General features: G+C 43.7%; 2 protein-coding genes across 9 annotated transcripts in view; one reads left to right on the top strand and one right to left on the bottom strand.

Annotated features, from left to right (window-relative positions):
- The window catches only part of wu:fc17b08 (uncharacterized), a 121,890-nt gene extending 101,075 nt beyond the window's left edge, over positions 1-20,815 (top strand). For all 6 annotated transcript variants that reach the window (XM_059947119.1, XM_059947121.1, XM_059947117.1 and 3 more), the window contains one exon: positions 1,741-20,815. In XM_059947119.1, the coding sequence (XP_059803102.1) occupies positions 1,741-6,487 (4,747 nt within the window). In that variant the 3' untranslated portion in view covers positions 6,488-20,815. The remainder of the gene's footprint in view (positions 1-1,740) is intronic.
- Positions 1-27,999, bottom strand: part of LOC132379362 (slit homolog 1 protein-like) — a 308,706-nt gene that overhangs the window by 21,461 nt on the left and 259,246 nt on the right. For 2 of the 3 annotated variants that reach the window (XM_059947124.1, XM_059947125.1), the window contains one exon: positions 20,319-26,368. The exons of the other annotated variant lie outside the window; for it this stretch is intronic. In XM_059947124.1, coding sequence (XP_059803107.1) covers positions 26,133-26,368 — 236 coding nt within the window. In that variant the 3' untranslated portion in view covers positions 20,319-26,132. Of the gene's footprint in view, positions 1-20,318; positions 26,369-27,999 lie in introns of those variants that run through there. 3 annotated transcript variants of the gene reach the window in all.

Genomic DNA, 27,999 nt, shown 5'->3' with positions numbered 1-27,999 from the left:
AATATTTCTGGGATACCTTGTATGAACAGCCCTCTTCAGGTATTGCCATAGCATCTCAATTAGATTGTCTGAACTCCGAATTGGCCATTCCAAAACACAAATTTTCTTCTTTTTAAACCATTCTGTTGTTGATTTACTCTTGTGTTTTTTACTTTGTATTCATTGTTTTATTGCATCATCCAACTTCTGTTAAACTTCAAGTGACGGACCGCTACCCTGACATTCTCTTGTACAATGTCCTAATACAATCTTGAATTAATTGTTCTTTCAACGATTACAAGCTGACCAGGCCCTGAGACAGCAAAGCAATGCCAAACGGTGTTGGTGTGCATTGCCCTTTTTCCTCCAAACATAGCAGTGTGCATTTCTGCCAAGAAGTTCAATTTTTGTTTCATCCGTCCACAGAACATTGTCCCAGAAGTGTTGTGGAACATCCAGGTGGTTTTAAGATGTGCAGCAATGTTTTTTTGGAGAGCAATGGTTTCCTCCGAGATGTGCTTCCATGAACACCATTCCTGTTCAGTGTTTTTCTTACAGTGGACATATGAACAGAGACTTTAGCAAGTTTCAGAGATTTCTGCAGGTCTTTTGCTGTTACTGTTGGGTTCTTTTTCATCTTTTTCAGCATTGCAGGTTGTTCTCTTGGTGTGATCTTTGCAGGACACCCACTCTTGGGGAAAGTAGGAACAGTACTGAATTCCCTCCATTTGGAGACAGTTTCTCTTACTGTGGACTGATGAACACTTAGGTCTTTAGAAATGCTTTTGTAGCCTTTTTCAGCATCATGCATCTCTACAATTTTTCTAAGGTCCTCTGAAAGTTGATTTGGATGAGGCATGGCACACATAAACAGATCTTTCTTGAGGAGAGCGGGTCAGTAACCTGTGTTTTTTTTTATAGATCAGGGCTCCTCTACAACCCACACCTCCAATCTTATCTTATTGATTGGAACACCTGACTCCAAATAGCTATTGTAGAAGGCATTACCCCAGAGGTTCGCATATGTTTTTTTGAACCCAGACTGTGATTGTTTAAATGGTGTACTCCGTATTGTCAAGAAGTACAATTGTTTGTGTGTTGTTAGTGTAAGCAGAATGTGTTTGTTTATTATTGTGACTTAGATGAAGCTCATACCACATTTTATGAGTAATTAAAGCAGAAAAACAGGTAATTTCAAAGGGCTTGCAGTGTTTTCTTGCAACTGTACATGTGACAGATAAAGATGACCTTAATCTTAAGCAACACACTAAATGCTGGAGAAACGCAACAGGTCTGGCAACATCTATGGAAAAGAGTAAACAATTGATGTTTCGAGCTGAGACGCTTCTTCAGGACTAAAAGGGAAGGTGGATGGCGTGGGGGTGGGTAGGGGGTGTGGGTGGTACCTGAACTAAAAGCTAGGAGAAGTGGAAAGAAGTAAAATGTTAATCTTACTAGCTGCATCATTAAATTAATTAGGTGATAATTGGCACAACTCATTTCAAGAACTAAAATAGTCTGTTGAAATAACACAAGGAAGTTCATCCATAAATGTCATTCAAGAAAATTATAATTCGTATTTTAAGTCTTAGCACTAAGAAATCTCAGAAGCAGGTGTTTTATTGACTTTTGATTAACACAGAAGTGGAATATGTTCAGATTAACAACAAAAGTGTTGTTGGTGTAGTGAGGTAATTGGGTAAATGGTATTTGTCTTGTTCATTTAAAATGTGTAAATGCCTCTTTCCTTCTTCTTTGTAGCACCAGCAAGATAACAAGTCAAGAATTGCAACTCAGTCAAGAGCCCCAGGGATCCCTGGACCGGTTTATGGCCAAGCTGTGCAGACATCACCAGAAGCAGTTCATGAGTGTGCTCAGCCATATGCACAGTGAAGCGGGTCCTGAGTCAGAGTTGGTGGAGCATGAAGACATGGCTGCCTCCAGCCCAGCACCCCAGCGGCAGCAGGCCAGAAGCACTGGAGATCTCTTGAGGAGCAGGGACACCTTCCAGCCATGCCCTTCCTTTAGTCGGGGGGCACCAATCCAGAGCGGCTTGAACTGTGAGAATGGCACAGAGGACAAAGGGACTCCTGGTGAGAGTCCCCGCTTGACGGGGAGTGAAGTCTGTGCTGCTACCTCTGCTGACTTGTCAGCAGCCTTGGGTAGCTCTAGTAGCATTGCTGGGGCAAGGTCCTCCTCTAAAGGTACATTGACAACTAACTGCCATAAAATGGGGAGCTTGGAAGCTTTGCAAAAGGAAACTGTGAATCGGAAGTTGATCAGCAACTCACCATTGGGTCTGTCCTCTGGCGACTGTCCACCCATACGTAGTCCTAGCCGAATAGAAGGAACAAGTTCTTACAATCAGAAGAACAAAACAGAGGGTGCTGTCACTGCTAGAGGTCAGAAAGAGTCTCTCCAAGATCTCCCTGTACAGCTACTGAACCTGAGAAAGAACTTGATTAAAAATCAGAATGGGCCTCAGGCCCCCACAGGCTCAGACCACAAAGCAGTTAAACGTGCGGTGGTTCACGGGAGCCCTCAGGAAAATGCCGCTACCGCCAAAAGGACTGTTAGAGGTAATCACATGCTTCCAACAGCCACAAGCGCCAAAGATTGCTGGGTCCTCTCCAAGACCCGTCCTGGTGCACGAGGTGCCAGTGGACGCCTGCGGTTAAAGGTGCAATCTCCCCTCATCAAGACGGCCAGAAAGAGCAGCAGGGTGACTGTTCCGCGGGCACGCTCTTCCACGTCGACCGTGTGCCAGTACGTGAACGAGCACGACAACCAGTGCGACATTGTGTATATCAGTAAGCCTATCACAGAATGCCGGTTCGACGCACAGAGGTCCTGGTCTTCCACGAGAAAGACGGCGAGGAAAAGTACCCGCGGGCACCTCTGCAATGAAGAGTACTGGGAGCTAAAGACAGTTCGCACTTCGGCCAGGAAGGAGAGCCTTACCCCTTTTGTTTCCAACCTGCCTGCCCCAGTGACCTTGAAACCAATAGTCACTCTGCCTGTTAGTGGTATTCCGCTGGCCGTTGGCACAGGTATTCATGGGGCAGAGGGGCAGGGAAAAGCATTGCTGAATCAAAAGCAATTTCAAGAGCTCAAGGAGAGTCTAAGCGTAAGTTGCTTGGAAAACTGTGCAGAGAAGGTTGTCGAAGTAAGTCAGACATCTAGTGTGTCTTCCATGAATGGCAGCAGTCCAGAAGGGGAACAAAAGAGGTGCACTCGCAAGCCTAGCAGCCCCAGCTCTGAAAACTGTCCAGCGGCAGTCAATGATGTGCAGGGTCCCAACATTCATGGTAGCAAATTCACCACAGAATGGGCTAATCCCCAAAATCAAAGTGAAAACGTGCTCGCTGTTTGCCCAAGTGCAGAGCCACACTGCGAGCTCCTGGAGGAATGTACGAATACCGAACAGACCCCATCGGGATTGGGACAGATAGGTAAGGAAAGTGATGAGATGAAGTGTATCTCACCAACAAAGGACAGGAGGTCTCCAAATCACTTGGAGCCCAGTCTGAATAATGGGAGTCAAGACCCTTCTGTGCCCTCTGTAGATAATGTGGAAGTCAGTCCTGTTAATGGTGTTGAGATTACCCTTCCTCTTTGTGACCGGTATAGCAAAGAGAACAATGGTAGTAGTGAAATGTTAAATGGAGACTCAGCAGAGTTGAGCCATAGTTTCTGCAAGCCAACACTGGAATCCCAACCACCTGAACATTCAAACAAGTCAGTCGAAAATATTGGAAAGGTGAAGGGAGATAAGTTACTAACTGATAAAGACGAGCCCAAAGAATCAGGGGTTACATTACCTGTACCGCCCGTATCTGTCCCATATCCTGTCACATCCAAGAGTGATTTGCATCCACAGCCATCTTCCATGGATGAAGGCAAAAGTGGGTGCAGTGACCCTGGAGAGTCTACCCCGGAGACGATGGAGGGGCGAGATCTGGGAACTGATGGCACTGAGTCCAATACAGAAGTGAGCAATCTGTGTCTGAGAGAGAAGAAGCCAGAAGACTTTGATGCAAATGTGCCTGACTGCAAAAGGGAAGAAGACATTAGGTCCATGAGATCCCTCAAGTCTGGCATAAATTACAACAAAGAGGAGAGGCCTACTCCACCTGCTACAGAAAAGAAAAAGCCACGTAAGAAGTTGATTCCACCTACTTCTGACCGACATTTAAGGAGTCGACAAGTGCAACCACAGCCCGTGGCCAGTGAAGGTAATATTAAGGAAGAGTCAGCAGATAGTGCTGATGGCTTACTAGTCCCCTGTCTCAGTGTGAAATTCCCGAGGAATCAAGGTGAGAAAGGATACAGGAGGGAAGTGTGCATCAGCAAAGTGGCGTCCGTTCAGTTTCCAGTGGACTGCTTCAACAAGACCCTTTTGCAAAGCATTGTTAATCCCGAGAGCACAGTGGATGAATCGCTTGCTACCACTTCTGCGAAAGCTTCTGGAAAAGTGAGAAAGTCTACAGCCAAGCAGGTTACCTCTCAGGCTGTAGCTGAGGAGCGGGAGAACTTGGAAGATGAAGAATTGATCACTGACAGTTTTCTATGTGAGAAAAACCACCTCAAACGAGGTCGAATTCTCGAGGTCTGTGTGGATGTAAAATCGGTCGAGGAGAGGCAAGTTTCCTTTTCTGTACAAAATGCTGAAACCGATGGTGTTTCAGAGCATTCCAAAGGCTCTGTAGATGATGCAAGCCATCAGCAGTCAAGCTCGCGAAAGACAAATGCCCACAAAGGAAGTACAAAGCGGGCAAGTGGTGGCCTTACAAAGAAGGCAGCCAGCTTTGGGTCTTCACATCAAATGACAAAGGGAATAATTGCAAAAGTGTCATCAGGGGACAAGAAGACCAGTATTGGATCACGTGAATTGAGATACTTGACAATGTCCGTCAACAGTTCTGAAACAAGAGTGTTGGAAGAGGACGCTGAATGCACTGATAGAAAGCAATCCACCCATCTTCTCCAGGGGGAGGAAGAGTCTGATCCAGCTGGCATGAATGATGCCATTGCTACTGAAGTCAGCCGACCGAAGTTTTTGGATTGGTGCTCAGAAGATGAAAACCAGGAGCTGATCACCACCTTGAACGCCAAATATGAGAGTCTTCACAAGGCATGGATTCAGATGGAAAAGGATGGGACAGTGATTCAAAAAGCCAAATCCAGGTCTGATCGGCTCAAGGAAATTTGGAAAAGTAAGAAGAGGACACGCAGGGTCCGAGGATTGTATGACCACAAAATATCTCCAGTGCAGAAACTGTTTATGGCCAACTTCAGCTTGGCCAGCATTTGCAAGTGGTTCATGGAGACAACAGAGACCAAGTCTCTGGTGATTGTCAAGAACGTCAGTGCCAGGAATCCAGTGGAAGCCATAAAAAGCAAGACGTTCCTGCAGAAAAGCTCCATGGTTGGCCTTTTCCCTAGTCCACAAGCCGAGCGGCTGAAGAAACACCTGAAAAAGTTTGCCATGGCCTCGCCTGCCCGAAGCAACCCTAAGACCCGGGCACTGCTGGACAAGGTACAGAAGATGAGCTTGGCGGAAGGAGAGCTGTCCAGGCAAAAGCAGCAGGGCCTACTGCCAGATGCTGAAGGTGGCCTCTTCCCCAGGGACCTCTTTCTAGCCAAAGAGCCAGGTGGCCAAGAGGAAAGGGATGGCCTGTCTTCAGGTAGGACGGCGCTCCAGCTATCCAAACACTTGGGGCTGAAGAAACCAGTCAGTGCATGGATTCTGAGGAAGTACTCTAACATGATGGGAAAGCTCCACAAATTTCAGCACGGGAAAGAGAAAGCGGGGCGAAAATCCCCAGGAAAGCACAAGAGCATTTGCATGAATCCCCTTGTCTCACCCAAGCCTACCTCGCAGACCCAGCTAGATTCCCCCAGGGGCCTTCTACCTGTTGCCCCTCGTAAACTTGAGAAGAAGAAGGGATCCAGGGACATTACAGTGAAGGAGCCTCACTTGGGACGGGGAAGGACCTCTAAGTCTGAGGCTGTCTCCCTTATTCCATCCAAGTCTGTACCCAAGCGGTTCCCAGCGAGTCGGAAGCCCAGAGTTGACAGCAGTTCTAGCAAACAGCTGGCTCCCAAGAAAGCTGGCGGGAGCGGAAAATCTAGCAGTCTGCTCATAAAGACCTTCCCGAAGAATGGAGAGAAGCGATCTCCTGGTACTGGACTGAAAGTAGTTCCAAGGGCCAAGAGTAGGACCGGTCCTGGAAAAGAGGTCAAAGGAAAAAAGGTCAAGGCTAAGAGAAAGAGTGGTGTGGGCAAGGAGCGACTGAGCAAACCAGCCCAGAAGAAGGCTGGGCCCTCAGCCAAGGGCAGACAGCGCAACAAGACTGGCACTAAAATTCAGAACAAGGCAGTCACCCCAGCCAAGCTCAGGCCAAAGTGTGATGCCTCGTCAGAGGCCAAGCACAATAAGAAGCGAAAGCCAAGTGAGAGGAGTGAGCCGGTCCCCAACAAACGGAAGCGGACAGATGCAAAATGACACGGTTGCCCAAAGGGCTCACTGTAAATTATTGTGTCTTTTAACAACAAAAAAAAGTTGACACCAGGAAGCATTAATTGTCGAAGCTGCTTTTATAATCTTGGGACAAGCCTTTGAAATCACAGAGGAAAGAACTCGACTGTGATCCTAATTTTATTTTTCTAAGCACGTAAGCAGATGTCTTGTAAAGAAAATACAGGGAACTCCTCCTCCTAGCCCCCCTCCTAACTGTGAATAGAGTTTTTATACTGTGCTATAAATGGTATTGTTTTCTTTTGCCTGTTTGATTTTTTTATATATATATATATATATATATAAAATATTGGCCTGGCTTAGAACTGATTATGAGAGCTGTAAACGCAAATCAAAAAGAACAGTGCCTTATTTAAGTGTTGAGAGGTGAGAAAAAAATGATCTTTTTGCGTGTGTGTTTCTGAGATTAAAGGTTTGCGTTGACAATGGAGACTTGCTCTGTACTTGTTGCAACTCCGCCTGAGGCTTAAAGAAATCTCAGCTGAATATGAAATTGACCCTCAGAGGTTATTCAGCCCATTGTACCTGTGCGAGCTCTTTGCAAGAGCTTGCTGATTAGGCAACCCCATCTTCCCATTGGAAATTCTTCCCCCTTGAGTATTTAACCAGTTCTCTTTAGAAATTTATCAGATCTCCTTTGCTATTGGACAGTGCATTCCAGATCCATAGGGTCAGTGGGAACTCAATTTATACATCCATATTAACCCTTGAGTCATAAAGCAAAAACGAGCCCTTCAGCCCATCTAATGCATGCTGACATGGCTCCCAGCAAGGCTATCTTATTTACCAACCCTTTCCAACCCACGTAAGACTATAAGATAATTGGAGCAGAATTAGGCCACTTAGACCGAGTCTGCAGTACCATCTTGGCTGATTTATTAGCCCTTTTAACCCCATTCTCCTGCCTCCTTCTTAACCTTTGACTCCCACTAAATAAGAACCTATTAACCCCTGCTTTAAATATACCCAATTGCTTGGCCTCCACAGCCATCTATGACAATGAATGCCACAGATTTGCTATTCTCTGGCTAAAGAAATTCTTCCTCGTCTCTGTTCTAAAGGGATGTCCTTACGTAGATGTGTCCTCTGGTCCTAGATCCCCCACTATAGGAAACATCCTCTCCATATCCACTCTATCTATGAGTTTCTCTCCCAGTTTCACCTATGTGTTTCTCCCTCTACTCCCCCACTGCCTCTGGTCTCAGCCCAAAACGTCAGCAGTACTCTTTTCCATAGATGCTGCCTGACCTGCTGAGTTCCTCCAGCATTTTGTGAGTGGGTGGTAATCACCAGCTCTGCTCCTTTTTATTTCTCTATCCCAGTTCACTTGCCAGTCATCTTTCTGTCCATGACAAGTTTCTGTCCATTTTTATCTAGTTTTCACAATTTTGATTGCCTCCCCTTTCCTCCACCCATTTAAGTCTCTCGTTCTTGGGAGAATAACCCCAGTGTCTTATAAAGTAAAATAGCAGCAAGAGATGGTAAATCATCTTAGGGTTAAACCACACTGTCGGTCACCAGCTGGAGAAGGCCAGATGCAGGTGCATGGCACTTTATTCAAACTGTTGTTTTATAACTGTTATCTCCCTGTTTCTTCCCCCGCCCCTCCAAATCTGGTCTAACCTTACCATCCCTGTTAAGCTGATATTGCTTCACTTCTCCATTTGAACTTTTGATTGCAACATTTACAGAAGTTTGCATAATTCCATCGATGGAAGGAGTATGGAGGGCTATGGTCTGGGTTCAGATCAATGGAACAAGGCAGAATAATAATTTGTCACAGACCAGATTGTCTGAAGGGTCTCTTACTATGAACAGTCTTGCAAAACAGGTTACTACTAAGTCAGCTTGGCTTTTAATTCTGAAGGATGAAGGGAAGGTTTGTTGCCTATGTGAAAACTGGCAGGCTGCCCTCCTCTGTGTGTTCCATTAGGTCATATGGTCAGTAGGAGCTCAATTTAACCACCATATTAGACCCATAAAAACAGGCCTTTCAGCCCAACTTTTTCATGCTGACCATTGTTCCCACCAAGCCAGTCCTATTTCCCCACATTTGGCCCCTATCCCTTTCAACCTTTCCGATCCATGTGAGACCATAAGATGGAGAAGCAAAATTAGGCCTGTCAAGTTTGCTCCACTTTTTGATCATAGATGGTTTATTTTTTCTTTCAACTACTTTCTTCTGCCTTCTCATAATCTTTGAACCACACCTTAAATACTCTGCTTTAAATATACCCATAACTTGTATAGATCACAACCATCTGTATAGATCATAATAACCAGAAGACAGGTCATTCAGCCCATTGAGTCTGCTTCACCATTTCATCATGACTGATCCATTTCCCTCTCAACCCCATTCTCATGCCTTCTCCCTGTAATCTTTTACACTTTGATGAATTGAGAATCTTACCACCTCTCCCTTAAATACACCCAGTGACTTGGATTCCAAAGCTGCCTGTGCAACAGATTCCACAGATTCACCGCCCTCTGGCTAAAGAAATTCCTTCTTACGTGTTCTAAATGGACATCCTATTCTGAGGCTGTCCTCCTGCCCTAGACTGTCCCACCATGGCATCCTTTCTACATTCACTCTATCTCGGCCTTTCAATCTTCAATAAGTTTCAATGAGATCCACCACCCTACCAATTCTTCGAAATTCCAGCAAGTTCCAGAGCCATCAATTACTTGACGTATGATATGCCTATCATGAACTGCCTCTAAACTCTATCTAATGTCAGCACATCCTTTCTTAAAATAAGGAGCCCAGAACTGCTCATAATACTTCAAGTGAGGCCTCACTAATGCCTTATAAAGCTTCAGTATTACATGCTTGTTTTTATATCCTAGTCATCTAGAAATTAATGCTAACATTACATTTGTCTTCCTTACCACCAGCTCAACCTGCAAGGTAACCTTTAGGGAATCCTGCAAGAGGACTCCCAAGTCCTTCTGCACCTCTGGTTTTTGAATTTCATGCCCCTTTGGGAAATAGTCTATGCTTTTATTTCTTCTACCAAAGTTCATGACCATGCATTTCCTGGCACTGATTTCTATTTGTCACTCTTTGCCCCTTCTCCCAATCTGTCCAAGTCCTCCTGCAGCCTCCCTGCTTCTTCAAATTTATCTGCCCCCCCACCTATTTTTGTATTGTCTGCAAATGATGGTATACAATGTGAAAAGTAGTAGTCCCACCACCGACCCCTGCAAAATACCAATAGTCACCGGCAGCCACTCAAAGTCTCCCTTTATTCCCACTCTTTGCTGCCAGTCAGCCAATGCTACTCATGCTCATATCTTTGCTGTAATAACATGGGTATTTATCTTGTTAAGCATCCTCATGTGCTTCAGCTTGTCAAGGCCTTCTGAAAATCCAAGTACACAACATCCACTGATTTTCCTTTGTCTCTCCTGCTTGTTATTTCCTCAAAAACATTCCAACAGATTTTCCCTTAAGGAAACTATGCAGACTTTTGCCTATTTTACCATGCGCACCCAAGTACCCTGAAATCACACCTTAACAATCAACTCCAATATCTTCCCAACCACTGAAATCAGGTTAACTGGCCTGACAAGGGATCTTAGCTCAAAATGGCGACTATTTCCATCCATAAATGCTGCCTGACTTGCTGAGCTTCTCCAGCAGATTGTGTGTGTGTTGCTCTAGATTTCCAGCATCTTGTGTCTGGCCTGTAAGTTTTTCTTCTGCCTTCCTCTCTACTTGAAGAGTTGAATGACATTTGGAATTTTCCAGTCCTCGGGAACCATGCCAGAAACTAGTAATTCTTGAAAGGTCATTACTAATGCCTCCACAATCTTTTCAGCAACCTCTTTCAGAACCCTAGTCCAGATGATTTATCTACCTTCAGACCTTTCAGTTTCCTAAGCACCTTCTCCCTAATAATAACTACAGTTGTCTGTGGTAATGAAATTCCTTATAATCATCACCCTCCGGCTAAAGAAATTCCTTCTCAAGTACTTATCCAAATGTCTTCTAAATGTTGCTGTTATATGTGCCTCAACCACTTCCTCTACCATCTCATTCCATATACATACATTCTTCCTTTTCATATATGTTGCAGCATTTTGCTTCTATGTTGCCTCACAGGCTTTATACAGGGTCTTATTTGTAGCAAATGTTCATGGTCTTTATTATCTACATCTCAATCCAACTGCTGAAGAGTCCAGAAAGTTTCAACTTCTGGCATCTTCTAGGTCTTGGACTCGCTCTGCTCCATCTGTAAATCCTCTGTGCCGAAGCTCACTACAAAGCAGCATGGCACCGTCCCTTTTGAGCCTGGCTTCTTATCTGATGCCTTGATTATCCACTAAGTTGCTTCTAGCATGTTGAAGGCTGGTAGATTCTGACGGGAGTTATTGGGACGTGGGGGAGAATAGAAATAAAAATGGAAATGAGTATCCTATGGTCAGCATGGACATAGTGGGTCAAAGGGCCTTTTCTGTGCTGAATGGCTCAGTTACCTGCCAATGTTTGTTACTGTGCATAGTTGACTTGCTTTACCTGGACAAAAAACAGACATATTGCTTACAGTTATACTGCTCCCTGTATCTATTCTTAAGACCATAAGACATGGGAGCTGAATCAGGCCGTTCGAACCATTGGGTCTGCCATTCCATCATGGCTGATTTATTTTCCTTTTCAACTCCATTCTGCCTCCTCCCGATAACCTTTGACTCCCTTACTAATCAAAAACTATCTACCTCTGCTTTAAATATGATTGGGCCTCCACAGCCGTGGAGTATTTAAGGGGGGCGGAAGGAGGCAGTTCATCCCATTGTGCAATAGCTGGCTCAGTAAAAGCACTCTTCAGTTAGTCCGCCCACACCCCAGCTTTTTCAGTCACCTACAAATATTTCCCCTTTCCAAAGTACAAAGTAACAGTCTTTTGACTGTTACTATTGGATCTGTTTTGAACCACTTCACCACTATTCCTCCTCGCCTCTGCGTACTGATGAACCGATTAGAATTCGACTTTTTCTTTTGATGTAAGCACACAGAACGGATAATACTGTAATCTCCATGTCAGTCTTCCCACATTCAGATTCTGGCTGTTGCAAGGAAAGTGCCGTAGGTTTATCCACTCAAACTAAAACTGATTAAGGAGTACAGATCACATGAGCAGTTGTGGGAATTCAGTTAAAATCACAGCTAATTTGATCAGTCTTGCTGCAAAGACCTGAGAAAGAGCCTGGGTTTTAGAATTGTTACAGATTTTAATTGGAGATTGATTATCTCAGCACTCTGCAGCATTGGTTTTCTCCCAAGCTTTGACTGGTCCCGCTGTTAGTTCTCTCATTTTGGGATCAATTTTACCCTTTTATCTTAAATACCAGAGATGCTATAAGTTCTGGAAATCCAGAGCAACACACACAAAATGCTGAAGGAATTCAGCTGGTCAGACAGCATTTAAGGAGGGGTATGAACAGTCAATATTTTGGGCTTTCATCGCCACTTTTTCCTCACTTCTCCCCTCTTCCTTGCCAGTCCTGATGAAAGATCTCAGCTTGAATTCCACTCACCTCTCCCACCACATGAGAACGTAAGAAATAGTGGCAGGAGATGGCCATCTGTTTCTTTGATCCTGCCCTGGCATTCGTTAAGATTGTGCCTCATCTTGTACCTCAGCACCACTATCCAGCAATTCCCTCGATTTGGGCAGAAGAAAAGAGATAGATAGATTTGCCCAGTTCATTCTGGATCAGGTCATTCCATCACTGAACCCTACTCTGCTGATTTTGTTGGTTGGACCAGTATTTTGAAGTTTGTTATCCACTTCCTGCCCATAACTATACAGCACAAGGCAAGCCATTCAGTCCATCATGTCTGTGCTGGCTGTTTGGGGAAAACGTCAGTTAGTCCCCCTTTTTCTCAGTAGCCCAGTACATCTTTATTCATGGAAAGATAAATTAACAAACTCCAGGACTAAATGTGGTTGGGGATGCTTGACGTGGGAATGTAGGCTGGATGCTTTGCAGGATTTGAGCCTTATTCCAAAATGAAGTACTGCATTGTCTAGTACTGAGAGAGGTCTATTACCAGAGCTGATCCTGGGTTTGTTATTGCATTCAAATCCACAGGGTAGCTGCCTTGTGCAAGCTTGCAGCTGACATGGGACACTTATCTCCTTCCAATTCACCCTGACCCTGAGGATGATTTCTTAAAGCCCACTTGCAAAGTGATAATGGAAAGAAGGCTGGCATGTTGCCGATGATCTCCTTGGTATAACAAAGATATAAAACATCTGAGAATAATGTGAGAATGGGAGTAGACCATATGGTCCCTGAAGCAGCTGGCCAATTCAATCAAAACTGATTCTGCAATCCATTCTTCAATTAGGGCTTGTACTGACTGGTGTTCAGGAGAATGAAGAGGGATCTCATTGTACCCTATCAAATATTGAAAGGCCTAAATAGAGTGTACATTGAGAGGATGTTTCCTGTTGTGGGGGCATCTAGGAGCAGAGAGCCTTAGAATAGGACATCCCTTTAGAATGGAGATGGCATCAAAGGTTATGAGTGAAGCCAGGAGGAATGGGGTTGAGAGGGAAAATGGATCAGCCATGGTCAATTGGTGGGGTAGATAACCTAATTCTGTTCCTGTTTTTTTTTATGGTTTAAACCTACAGATCACAGCCTTGAGTGATACTCCATGACCCTTTGCTTCACAAGAAAGTTGTCTCCCTCTCAATTTACAAATGATCAATCCATAACACCATGCCTCCAGTATTAAATTGTCCAGCTTGGAAAAACAGTCTCACCATACTGATCCTGTTTCAAAATTATTCCACAATGTGAACCTGAATTTTCTCCCAAACCAACATGGACAGGGCTTGCACATAAAAAACTTAGAAAGTTACAAACAAAATAATGGGATTAAACTGTTGCTTTTTCAAAGGACCAGTACATGTTTAACAGGTTGGATGCTGCCTTTTTGTGCCCTTTTCCCTGATAGGCAGATCTTTGAATTTAGTATTGTTCATGTCCATGTTTTGCTCTTACTTCCTAACTGTCCTTGAGATGATGGTGTGAGTCACTATCTTGTGAAGTGAAGTTGCTTGCACAGTCCATGGTGGTGGCTTACACATGGGGAAACAAAAGCAGTACAGCACAATACAGGCCCTTTTGTCCATAATGTTGTGCCGTCCTTTTAATCTACTCTAAGATCAACCTAACCCTCTCCTCCCACACAGCCTTACATTTTTCTTTCATCCATGTGTCTACCCCAGAGTCTCTTAAATGTCCCTAATGTATCTGCTTTTATACCATCCCGCTCGGTGTGTTCCACATTTACCACTTTGTATCTATCAAAAACTTAGCTCTGACATCCCCCTACTTTCCTCCAATCCCCCCTCGTTAGCCATTTCCACCCTGGAAAATAGTCTGTCTGTCTCTTATCTATACACCTTTGTGTATAGGCATTGGGGCATCATCCTTTGCTCAGAGAGAATAGCCCTAGCTTGTTCAACCTTTCCCCATAAGACATGTTACCAGCTTTGATAGGAAGGGCTTTAGGATTGGTTCCAATGCGAGCAGTTCATCCTGGCTTCTTCAGGCCTTGATGATCACTAATGTGATTATTAGGTGATTTAAAAATTGAAACAATCAGATGCCATTACCCTGGCTGTTCATTCCTGCTCCTGTATAAGTGCAATATTTTCAAATTGTGCTGAATATTATTGTATTAAATGCTAATGACCAGCAATGTTGTGATCTGAATTCTGGCTCCAGGTGGCAATCTGACATCATCACATGGCAGGACTAAATCCAGTTTATGTTGTAGAGCAACTCAAACAAACCCTCAATTTTCCTGCCCCTAGACAACTTTGCCTCCCATCCTCCTCTACCTTCACTTAAGATGCTTTTGCTGTGGCTTGGTCCAGTTTTCCTTGTAAAGCACATTGGGGCATCTTACTGGGCAAAGGGCACTATATAAATCCAGCACTGTGCTGTGTTACTATCTGGGCAACTGTTTGTAATATGCAACAAAACCTGCTTGAATTCTAAAACAATACAACCCTCTAACCACAGCTGTCGATTTTCAAAGGTAGTTAGGCTGTGTAGTGATCCTTTGATAATTTTTGAACTTTTATTTCAAAGTATATATGTTGTATGTCACCATATACCTTGAGATTCATTGTGAGATATGACAATTGAAGTCTTTTATTCAACATATGTCCCAGTTGAGGAGAGACCTGGTGTGCTAGATTGTAGTTAGAGTGCTTAGATTTGCTACATAATGGAAGGTAGTTTCTTTGTCCTCTCCCACCCCTCAACTAAGCCATTTTTTACCCATCACCCTTTGCTTCACTTGAGTCACTGAGGCTGACCCACTGCTTTGCCAGCTGTCGTTTTATATTTCAGCCTGACTTCTACCCCTACCTTGCCCAATGTAAACTAAAGGAGCAGCGTCTCAGTTTCCCTCTGCCCACATTAAGACTTAATACTGATTTTAATCACCACAAATGCAGCTGCACCTATCATTTCAAATTTAATTTTTCCCCTCTTTTTACATTCTCCATTCTGGCTCCCAACTCACCCTTTCTCTTCTCCTCAACTGCACACTCCTCTAGTTCCCCTCTTCCATCCTTTTCTCCAATTGTCCACTCTTCTCTCCTATCAGAGTCCTTTTCTGTGCCCTTTACCTCTTCCACCTATCACGTCCCAACTTCTTACTTCATCCTCCCTCTCCAAACACCCACCTAACCTCCTCACTTGGTTTCAGCTATCACCTGCCAGCTTGTACTCTTTCCCCTCCTCCCACTTTGGCCCCTTCCTCTCCAATCCTGATTAAAGGTCTTGGCGTTAAACATTGATTGTGCATTGCTCTCCATAGTTGCTTCCCAACCTGCTGAGTTCCTTCAGCATCTTGTGTTTGTTCCTCTGGATTTTCAGTATCTGCAGAATCTCTTGCGTGTTTGTTTTATTTTTCATATCTTTCTCCATAGGTATTTAAACTGACTCTTGCCTTGACAGCAGAGGTCTGCAGCCCATCACTGATATTTCCTTAATCCTTTCCAACCATCTTGTTTTCTCACCTTTCCAATTCCACTAGGGCTTTGTCTAGAAATATCTATGTGCTTTCTCACCCAAGAGATGCTGTCTGACCTGCTGAAACCCCCGACGTTTTGTGTGTGTTGTTCTGGGTTTCCAGTATCTGCAGAATGTCTTCTGTTGATTTCCAGCAGCTTCTGTTTTTGTTCTCTTATGGGCTCCCACTCTGTGAGTGCATTTCTCTGGGATTTCTGGGATTTCCACCTGTGTTCAAATCCTCTGTAGTCTTAAGTCTCCCATTTCTGCCACATTTCGTGCATCCTCCATTTTCCCAGTTTTTGCCTTTCCATTGCCTCCCCTCTCCATCCATCCCTTCCACTGTTCTCCTGCACATTGGCCTACCCCTGCTCCACCATCCTAATGTCTGCTTTTCTGGCTTCCTGTCAAATGTTACACATTTACCTTCCCGTGCAACGCCTTGGGGGTCCCCCACTATGTCAGAGTACCACCTGTAAACAAGTTTCTCCTTGTAAACCAGGATGCAGCCCGCCTAAGAAAATAGGAACGTGATCACCGGGTTTCTGCAGTGGAGTTCCAGCCCAGAGGTGTATAGAGTGCCAGTGCTGCAGAGATGGGGCAGTTGTACATCGGATGCTAAAAAGGCACAGCCTGAAATCATTAAGAGTTAGTATTAAGTCCCTGGAGTTGCCCAGTACCCAAACACAAGATGAGGTGCTGTTGTAGGGTTTCATTGCAGAAGTCCTGATAGACAGTAGACTGGAGACAGAGGTCAGAATGGATTAGATGCACTCATTATTACAACCCACTCTTTCTCCCACTGACCACTGCTGCTGGAGTAGATTAGGTCTTAGGATCATGGGCAATCTTGCATCCTAATTCTAGAATAAGAGACACAAGCAGGAGTTGGCTATTTGGCCCCTCAGATCTATTTCCATATTCGTAAAGATCATGTTGATTTTTCTCGCATTTGGCTCCAGTGCTCTGCCTACTCCTGAGAACTCTCAATCCTTGTGTAGGCTACAAACTTTTCTGCCTTGGCTTTCCATTTTGTAGGATGTACCAATTTGTAGCATGTTTTGTGGGCATTTTGACCAACATTATTTAAAAAACAATTAGTTGTTGCAGGGCTGGAATATTTCAATAACTCGGTCATGGAAAGAGCACTTGCAGATTCTAGGTCCATCTCCTCTGCTGGATCATCTGTTGACTGGTCAAGGTATTGCAATGAAGAATCCACAACACTTACCTCACAAATAGGATGAATCCTAACTCTTTTGTGAAGTAATAAACCTTACTCATCCCTGAAAGTGGAGCATGGAGGTGAACAGTGCAGTGCAGATTCAGGCTAAGATTACCTACTTCAAGATTGCACCTCTTGCATCCATTTCTCAAAATCTTTGCAGGGAATCAAGGATCGAGCTCTCTCACCTCTGCTGCTTTTCAGTGTCGCAGAGACAGAGTTGGGAAACACTGGCCAAAGATCCCTTTTCTTTCTCTCTCTCCCCCTCTCCCCCCACTCTCTCCTGTTTCTGGAGAATGCAGGTAGGAAAGAGAACAGCAGAAATTTGAATGTGGCCACAGACCACTGGGTATATTCTATTGAGACTTGGAGCTTGTTATTAAGGGGATCAGACATGACACCAGCCTGACATTCCTTTCAGATGGGATGGGAGAACAATGAAGCAGATTGCAAGTTCATTCGGAAACTGTAACTATGGTGAAGTTCAGGCATTCAAATCTATCTCCTGCAGTGTTATTATTTTACCACCCCTCCCCCATTTCTTAAATTTGTTACTTCTTCATGTTGCCCTTGTTCTGCTATTCTTGAGAAAGGGTAAGGTACACATTGTTGTGGGATCAGACACTGTGTTCAGTTAGCTATCATCCCAGTGCCTGCTAACTGAGGAGGCACTCAGAGCTAAAACAATCAGCCTTTATGGAAGTGGAGAATTCACTAAGCGCTAAGGGAGATGGAAATTATCTTGTTACAAATTAAACCTTTAGAAACTCAACAGATATGGGAAAAAACACAGATTTCTCTCCTCTAATCTTGAAACTCTGTCTTTAGCTTATAGGCAAGCTGAAAAGTAGAAATTTCCAATTCTGAAAATACCCAGAATCTTGTCCACTTTTTTTCAGTTATGATAATTAACTGAAAAACAGTAGTCTTGGCTTACAGCAGATAAAGATGGGCAGACTTTTATTTACATAGTGCCTTTCACGATCATCCACCCAATGTACCTTTTGAGTTACAGACATAGTTCTAATTGTGACGGCCAGTTGCCATGAAGCAAAACCAGTGATGTCCAGATAATTTAGTGGTGTCAGCTGATGAATACTGAGGAAAATATCTGCTCTTCAGAGATGTGGCATCAAGGGATTCTTTTATATCCTGAGAAGGCAGACTGTGCCTCAGTTTAACGTTGCATCCAGCAGCCCTACATTTTTGTGTGGACTGGAATTAGGAATGAGCCCACAGCCCCCTCACTTCAGAGAGTGTCATCAACTGAGCCCCTCACAGTGAACAGAGCTTTACTTATCTAGACATCCTGTAATGAATCCGATCTTCCCAAAGTGTTCCTATTGGTAACTCATGCATAATGTCCATTTACAATAGTCAACTGAAGATTTTAAAGATAATTTAATCAGATGAAGTTAACACAAAGTGTTGGCAAAGTTCCAGTCACTTGTTCTCTGTTACACATGTCAATATTTGTTCTGAAAAAAACCTTAGTTTTCCATGATTTTAAAATAGGCTTTAAAAAATTCAAAGAAAACAGTTTGTGTTTAACTTAAATATGAAACATTTCTGTAAATAGTGTATTTATGCTGAACATGTGACCATAAATTCACTATTTATAGAAATGAAAATTGCTTTGGATTTTTTCAAAGTTCTAATTTAAGTTTTAGGTTTTATAATTTATATTTTAGTTTTTATAATTTAAAATTAAGCAGAAATTGTACAAGCATGAGCATTCCACAAAGAGATTTAAAATGTAAAGTGCAGTTGTACTGGGTTAATAAGATTGTACAGTAAGGAGAGACTTAAAAGGTTTCTTATCAAGTCATTCTGATATTTGAACCATCATGACCATCTGAGTGAGTAACCACAGGATTGTTGCTGTGGATGTAATACTTAATCAGGCAGAGCAAGAGAGACTGTGTGCACACTTCTCTGCCCAGTTTCAGTCTCGATAGACAAGCAAGCCTCCAAGTCAGCCATTGATTATGGGTCTCTTCAATAAATGAAGTTCATACTTATTTTTTTCAAAGGCCAGGGTGGCCAGTAAACTATGTGTGGATGTATAGATACAGTGGATTATGGTTAATTGGGACACATCGGGACCAGTAAATTTTGGCCCAGTTAAGCAGCTGCCACAATTTCATGGAAATAGTTAAAAAGGTATAAAAAAGACAGTGAGTAACGAATTATGTATTTAAACAAAATACAGAACAAATCAGAACACTGCTATAAACCTGTGTATTAGTTCCTAATACTTGTTGATGGAGAAATTCATCTGTGTCACATTCTTTTGACTGTAAATGAAAATCAGTGAAGACACCTAGTGCTGATAGACTGCCTGTATCCAATTCTATTGACGATTGTGTCCTCCAAATCTTCACGTTCATTGTAATCATTTAAGATGATTATCAATACTTTCAGGTTCTTCATAGTTCTTAACATTTTGCAGTAGTGAAATAGTTTCATTTTTCACTCCTGGCCATTTCTGGCATCGCCAAGCCTGAATGCTTGAAACCACAATGAGCAAAACAGTTATGTATTGTCTTACTGCTTATTTCTCAGCAACTATCAGTGACAAAAAAAATTGATGCTTTTTGAACACAAAGGCATGCAATTGACACTATTTAAAAACTGCTTGAAGTTATGGTGTGTCTTAAGGCCACGCAAGTGTATGCGGCTGTTGCTAGTTAGAAAGTGTTCACCAAGTCTTCTGCCCCAGTTAAGTGGCATAGTGTCCTAAATAAACAAAGTGAATCAGGGCTACTTTCTTGATTAGTTTTTGTTGTTTTTTAAGAGTGTCCCAAATAAACTGCTGCCATGATTAACCAATGGCCCAGTTAACTGGAATCCACTGTATATCTGTGTATGTGTGTGATGATCTATAAACATACATCTAAAAAATTAATTTTATTTTAGCAGTACATTTGATAATGAGTGCTCAGGCCTTTGATACTGTAGAATTAAAGGAGACTTTCCTTAAATAATAAGTTTGATGGAAATAACTTCGGTTGTCTGGGCTATCCCTATGACCAAAGGCTGAAGTTTACTTGAATTACACCAAATCTGAATTCTTGATACAGAATTGAAAATATGGTGGTATATCTGGTGTCACCAGTCATCCCTTTGCCAATGGGGTTGAGATGAGGGGATTAGTTTAGCAAGGATGCAGCCAACCTTAAACCCTCCACCGCCCTACCCCACCTCTCCCTCCCTGGTGAGGTTTGGTTGTAATGAACTGGCATTTTAGAACGGCTTTAGAACCACCTTAATCAGCTCACGTGGTCCTTGCTTGACCTGTGAACATACTCCATCCCACCACTTACTCCAACCATGAATGCGGACAGGAAATCTGTATTTGTATAAAGTAAAATCCTCTCAACATGTACCCTTTGATGCATGGTCCACACAGCGCACCGTTAGAATTCAGAGAAAAATGTTTATTTATAAAGTATGTGAATTATATTATGATCTTGTATGAAACTGTAATTCATACTTTGCTTTAAGTTATCAACGGCGAGTTGGATGTTCATTTAATGTGTTCCCCTTTCCATCTGCAACTTTCTTCTCTCGCATTCTTTCTTTCTGTTTTTCACACTTTCTCTCACTCTCATTCAGCCTGTCTCCTGTTTCTATTTATTCTTTCCCTCACTCACTCCTTTTCCTCTTTCCACCAACTCTCTCACTCCCATTTTCTTTTCTCTTTCTTGACCTATCCACTGCTCCTTTTCTGTTTAATTACAATGTGTTGGGTTTTAATGCAACTAGTGTTCTGTTAAAGCCTTTCTATCCAATACTCCTTCACTGGGGTAATAGGGGAATAGGTGCTAGCATTGTGTGAACTAAGTTTCCCATTTTAATTTTCCAGTTCCTCCCAGAACTGAGTTTGTATTTTTAAGTTTTTTTTCTAATTTCTTATTTATGCTATCTCTGTTTCAACACGAGCAGCGCCATGCTGTGCTTATTCTAACTGTTCCCTAATGTGTGTATTTTATTAAAGTTAATAAAATATTACTTGGACATTACCCCCATCTCCTGTCTTTCTTGAAAGTGCTAAGACACAGAGGAAAAAAATCCAGAACCTGCTCCTTGTGAAGGAGGTAAACAAGTTGAGAGTTAAAGATCTGCATTTCTTTAGCGTCTGTGGAAATCCTGAAGTCCTAAAAAGCACATAAGGCTTTGCGGTGCATTCACAAGTGAACAAATCAGACAGCCAATTTGCACACAGCAAGCTCCCACCAATAGCGGGATTGTGACCAGATGAACTGCTTTAGATTAGATTAATGGATAAATAATTGGCATCAGGGCATGCTGTTTGATTTTGTTTAATGTTGTATTCGGGGGGGGGGGGCAGCATATTTTGTCTACCCCAAATTGGAGGCAGATTAATTGAGTCTCGGCCAGACTGGGTGGCAGTGTCAGATTTCCTTCCCTGGACTGAGTGGAAGGTAGTTACATATAATTTGAGCATAAAATAACAACGTGGTTATTAGCTTTAATTGACCCAATAACTGGGAACGGTTATACTGGACAAGAATCTCGACATCTAGGCTTCCGAACCATGGAGAGGAATTAAAATCCTATGATAGTGAAGACCAACATTCAATTACGAAATAAACCTAAGATTAATGGCAGAGTTCATGAAGGAACATAGGGATCTTGAGGTCCACATCTATAGATCCCTCATGGTCGCTGCAATAGTTAATAGGGTGGTTAAGAAGACCTATGGTGTGTAGGCAAGAGTTTGCTGAGGCTGTATTTGGAATATTGTGTTCCATTTTAGTTATGCTGCTATAGAAAAGATGCTACTTTTGAGTTCCAAGAACTACAAGGTAACATTGCATCTTTATAAAACTCTGGTGATATCACACTGGGAATATTGTGTTCAGTTCTGGTCACCTCGTTATAGGAAGGGAGTATTTCCCAGGATGCTGCATGGATTAAAGATCATATCTTATGAGGGAAGTTTGAACAAGTTTGAAATGAAGGGGGATGAGAGGTGACTCAATAGAGGAGTATAAGATGATCAGAGGCATAGATGGAGTGAACAGCCAGGCAGCAATGAGTAATATGAGGCATAAAGTACAGGGGTGATGTCAGAGGTAGGTTATTTTACATAGAGTGGTGGATGCATAGAACATGTTGCCAGGGGTGGTGGTAGAAGAGGATTCATTGGGGACATTTAAAATGGGCACATGGATGATAGAAAACTGGAGGGTGATGTGGGAAGGAAGTGTTAGATTGATGTTGAAGACAAGTTATAAGGATGGCCCAGCATAGTGGCCAAAAAAACCTGTACTGTGTCGGAGTGTTCAATGTTCTTTGTTAAATATTGTGTTTTCAAAACTAACGTCCTTTAGGGAAGTGAGCCTTTTGGTATTAAAAGACAATTTAGCAGCTTCCCAGTCACCCCTGATACAAGAATTGCAGGCAGGACTTAGTGGTGTTCAATGCCAACGATTGGAAGATTGGGGTTCAATTCCCTTTACTCTCTGTAAGGAGTCTGTATGTTCTCCCAGTCACCACATTGGTTTCCTCCAGGTGCTCCTTTTCCCTCCCATGTACAAAGAAAGCTGTTGGCGCTGGAGGCCCACACTTGTGGGCTATTCCCAGCACATCCTCAGACTGCTGGCCATTGAACCAAATGACTCATTCCACTGTATGTTTCAATGTCTATGTACATGTGACAAATAAAGCTAATCTTTATCCATCGAGTACTACAGAACAAATCAGGCCCTTTGGCCCAATGCAACAATTTCAATCAAGATATCCATCTAAACGAGTCCCATTTCCTGAAGTTTGACCCATATCCCTCTGAACCTTTCCTATCCATGTACCTGTCCAAACATCTTTTAAAACCTTGTGGTTTGTTTCAACGTGGGGAAAATTGACTACATTTCCTACATTATTACATTGACTGTGAGGTGGACTTGTGGAGTAATGAATATAAATGTAAACTGTTTCCTTGCTCTTCCATCTCGTTCACAGAATGTAGAGATAATTGATTATGCAGGACTCTATTGTCCATTTACAACCTTCTGTCAACTGCTTTGCTGGGTCATGACACATGCACAGACCAAGCTGGGGAAAGAGGGAAAATTAGTCTTAACAACATTCCATGGTTACTAATATTTTATTCAATGTAAGTTCCTCAGTTGCTACTGTGGGATTTGAACTTTTCTCTACAGATTTAAGATGTAGGATGTAGGAGCAGAATTATAGGAGCTATTTGACCCATTGTGTCTCCTCTGCCATTCAATCGTGGCTGGTCTATTTTCCCTCACAACTCCATTCTCCTACCTCCTGCCCATAACTTTTGATGTGCTTAGTAATAACCGCTCTACATATCCTCAATGACTTGGCCTCCACAATCATTTGTGGCAGTTTATTCCACAGATTCATCATCGTCTAGCTAAAGAAATTTCTCCTAATCTCACTCCTCAAGGGAAGATCCTTTATTCTGAAGCTGTATCCTCATCCTATACCCTCCTACTGATGAAAACTTACCACTTCACATCCACTCTATCCAGGCCTTTTGTTATCAAGTAGGTTTCAACAATATCCCAAACACCACCACACCTCTCAACCCTTACAGCCATGCTTCCAACATGCATTGAGTACACTTGACCACTCTCATGTGACAGTGCTCTCAACCCCGATTGGAGGGTGTCATCACATGACCTCCCTCCAGACTTCCTCTGTTGGTCACTTGAAGGTGTCCTACCTTTCCAGAGCCAATCCCAATGACAATGTAATCGGTGTAACCCGATTGGATGACTTGACTATTAGCTCTTTAACCTGTTTTCCCCAGCTAAACTATATTTTCTATAGTAATACTGTTAATAAAATGTTAAAAGAATTGCTGGTAAAAAGACAATTTATTGTGGGCTATTGATTTACTGGGAAGCTCACAGCACTGTTAAAACAACAGAGGATTTCAAGGCATCCCTGGGCAAAGGGCCCTCACAACCCTGGGCAGCACGAGTGTAGTGGTTAGCATAAAACTTCACAGTGCCAGCACCCGGGTTCATTCCTGCCACTGTCTGTAAGGGGATTGTACGTTCTCCCCGTGACCACGTGGGTTTCCTCAGGTGTTCTGGTTTACAAAGTTGGCACCAGAAACATGGTGACACTTGCGGGCTGCCCCCAGCACATCCTCATTCACAAGTGATACATTTCACCGTACCCTTCGATGTGCGCATGACAAATAAAGCAAATTTTTTACCTTTACTCTCACAGGCTCTGGGTACCCTAGGAATGGTTTTCTCTCCTTTACCGCCAGTGAGCCCAACCCCAGCCTGAAGGTGCTGCACGAGGTTAAACAGCCTGAGCATTCTTTTCAGCAAAATGTAACCCAGACCTCACCCACCTGACACACTAATCTTTTCCTCTCCCTACATGTCCTGCATGTCCTTTCTGTGTATTTCTCTTTTAAACCTGTATCCCAGGATGGGGCAGAGAGAACCACTCACACTGGTTCTCCTTGTAACCCAGGTCCTAACAATCAGACACTCAGCCATCCACAACAATCAAGACAGCCTTTATATGGACATTGTTCACTAATATGCTTTGAGTGTAAGATTATCTGACCTTGACTGTTTTTAAATTATATTTTATTTTATATTATATTATAACCATACAGCAAAAACTGGGAAGCCAATCACTTACTGTCAAAGAAAACCTTTTAATTGCTCTCTACATTGACAATAGTGGGAGCATCTCTCTGTGTCTAACCCGTGCTGTCCCTGTCCTGGGAGTGTGTGATGGGAGAGTGTAGAGGGAGCTTCACTCTGCATCTAACCCGTGCTGTCCCTGTCCTGGGAGTGTGTGATGGGACAGTGTAGAGGGAGCTTCACTCTGCATCTAACCCGTGCTGTCCCTGTCCTGGGAGTGTGTGATGGGACAGTGTAGAGGGAGCTTCACTCTGTATCTAACCCGTGCTGTCCCTGTCCTGTGAGTGTGTGATGGATGAGAGAGCTTCCCCCTATCTAGCCCTATCTGTGATTGATGAAGTTCCTCCTTGAAACTTTCAATGAGTCATTATAAACGAAGCAATGAACAACACATGGTCTGGAGTTTCTACCTGTGCCCTGGATCGAGGTGATAAATGGCCTGATCTTTGACTTTACTCAGTGTGATGGTCCCTTTCTCTCTCTGTGGTATGCCTCTGTCATATGACCAACTACAGCCTTCACCTTGCTGATCTGATGTGTGTAGGTACGTTGGGCAAGTTACTGTGAGTACTGAGGAGCTGGCTTAGTTTCACACATCTCTCAGGCATCTTGGATGATCCAGGCATATGCAGACATAGCAAATATAATGAATAAACGCATGTCAGGCAGATTATGCACACAGTAAGCACTCTCAGCACAGTGCCATTACACAAAGATCCCTCTTACTTATTTTACTTCAAAGGCAGATACACGTAATGTTAATTACATTTGAAGTTTCCGATAAGCTGTCCCATCGACACTGTCAAAAAAGGAGAATGTACAAAGTGAAGCTCCCTCTACACTGTCCCATCACACACTCCCAGGACGGACATCACGGGTTAGATACAGAGTGAAGCTCCCTCTACACTGTCCCATCACACACTCCCAGGACAGGGACAGCACGGGTTAGATACAGAGTGAATCTCCCTCTACACCGTCCCATCACACACTCCCAGGACAGGGACAGCACGGGTTAGATACAGAGTGAATCTCCCTCTACACCGTCCCATCACACACTCCCAGGACAGGGACAGCACGGGTTAGATACAGAGTGAAGCTCCCTCTACACATCCCTGTAAACTGGAACAATCCTAGGTTGCTCTGGTAGTGTGGATTTCTGACCCTCTCCTTTATTATAGTATTCTTCAAAGTAAAACCTCTTTCAATACCAAATAATTTTTCCAGAGAGAGGATTAATGCTTGTATAGCGAGCTTGATCCAAGAAGAGTTACCCAAGACCTCCCTCTCTACCCATCCAACTCACCCTCCCTCTTGCAGTGACCGTCGACCCCGTGGCGAGGATGAAAGTGAGAGCAGATGGAGAATGTGTCGGCTGAATTCAGCCCCTCTGCCACAACCCAGCTGCTGCCCTGCTCCCCACTCAAGGCCCATCTCCCAATGCACCTTTTGGCATGCTCCAATTCTGTTGACGTAACATGGTGGTCCTGGTTCTCTCCCGCTAAATGTATATTTCTACCTTGTGCCAGGAAGAATTTCTGTTGCCTTTTATTGTTGCTGTTTTAAACAAGTCTCATACAAACACACCACTGTCCTTTTGAGTTGCGTTGCCGCCATGTATGGGTGGGTGGGTTTGTCTCGATGTACAGCGGGTGCCCGGCGCAGGTCAAGCCTATGGGCACTGTGCGCAGCCGCACCTAACGCTTCTCTCCACTTCTTCTGTGAAGGACGAGCCATCACTGCACTCAAAGGCGTAGTTTCGCCGCTTGACCTTCAGCGGGACGCAGCAACCCCCTTGACACGACCCTTGGCACTCTACCCAGGATAGCTGCCGGGTGCTCTGGCAAATGGTGTATCCCCTCTGTAGCTGGTAATAATCCCGGGTGGGCACCCCTCGGCACTCCGCCTCTGCAGTGGATGGTCGGTGGAGGGGGAGGGGGGATGGGTGTGGGGGTGTGGAGGAGGAAGGGGGGAGAGAAAAAGAGAATCGGTCAGCGCTGAGTGCTGGTTGTGGGATGCCAGGGGAGGATACTCCATGTGTGAGTATGCCTGCTCACCTCAGGATCAGTGATCACCAGGGGCACAGTCACTGGACTGGCATCCACTGAGCCTCAGTCATGAGTTCAAATCCCACCCAGGACACTTGGCATGTTCTGATTCAATCTCAAATAGAGATAATTCTACTTTTAAAATTAATCAACATCTAATACATATTCTAGGGGCAAGACTTTTTGGCAAGGCAACACCTGGTTTCCTTTGCAGCTCGACCTTCTGCAGAGTCAGTCTCTTGTGACAATAAGTTGTGAGAGCTAAGGTTTTCTCTCTGCAGCGAAGGAGGATGGGAGGAATCTTGATTGACGTGTATTAGATAAGACATGACAGATCGAGTGGACAGCCAGAGACTTTTTCCCCAGGGTTAAAGTGGCTAATAACAGGGGGCATTATCATAAGGTGATTGGAAGAAAATATAGGGAAGATGTTAGAGGTAGGTTTTTTTGTTTTACACAGTGAGTGGAACATCCTGCCAGAGATGGTGGTGGAGGAAGATACATTAGGGACATTTAAGAGACTCTTAGATAAGCACATGGATGGAAGAAAAGTGGAGGGCTATGGGGTTAAGAAAGGATTGGCACAACATCATGAGCCAAAGGGCCTGTATTGTGCAGTACCATTCTAGGTCCAACGTGATCCCACGGTGCCGACTAAGGGTCTTTGATTTGAAATATTAACTCCAAACCTCCCCACAGATACTGCCTGCCCCGCTGAGTATTTCAACCATTTACGTTTCAGATTCCCAGCATTGGCAGATTTTTTGATTTACGTTCACACGGTAGAATGCTCACGGATACAGATCCAATGACAACGCATAAACAGCACTAGATTTCCATATCAGCACGATGTAGAGAGGGGAATGTCAGATGGCACAGCATAGAGGGAGCTTCACTCTGTATCGAACCCGTACTGTCCCTGTCCTGGGTGTGTGTGATGGGAGAGTGTAGAGGGAGCTTCACTCTGTATCTAACCCATGCTGTCCCTGTCCTGGGAGTGTGTGATGGGACAGTGTAGAGGGAGCTTCACTCTGTATCTAACCCGTGCTGTCCCTGTCCTGGGAGTGTGTGATGGGACAGTGTAGAGGGAGCTTCACTCTATCTAACCCGTGCTGTCCCAGTCTGGGAGTGTGTGATGGGACAGTGTAGAGGGAGCTTCACTCTGTATCTAACCCGTGCTGCCCCTGTCCTGGGAGCGTGTGATGGGACAGTGAAGAGGGAGTTCCACTCTGTATCCTTCTTCTCTATCAGATATTAATTGAAATGAAAATACACAAATTTTCACTCTAAAATTACAAAATTACTTTTGAGAGAATGATGGTAAATCCCTGTATTCATCTATTGTTATGTTACTGGAACCAAGACAGGGCAGAGAGATATCTCAGCTGAGCCAACTCTGCTGAAACGCTGGCTGTTCACATTAATAATCAGTCCAGTAACCACAGGGGCCCTGGACACAGGAGACCTCCACAGACCTCTCCAATCCTCTCC

Source organism: Hypanus sabinus, chromosome 22, assembly GCF_030144855.1.
Source record: "Hypanus sabinus isolate sHypSab1 chromosome 22, sHypSab1.hap1, whole genome shotgun sequence".
NCBI lineage: Eukaryota > Metazoa > Chordata > Chondrichthyes > Myliobatiformes > Dasyatidae > Hypanus > Hypanus sabinus.
Note: the sequence above shows the minus strand (reverse complement) of the source record. Positions and strands in the feature narration are given on the sequence as shown.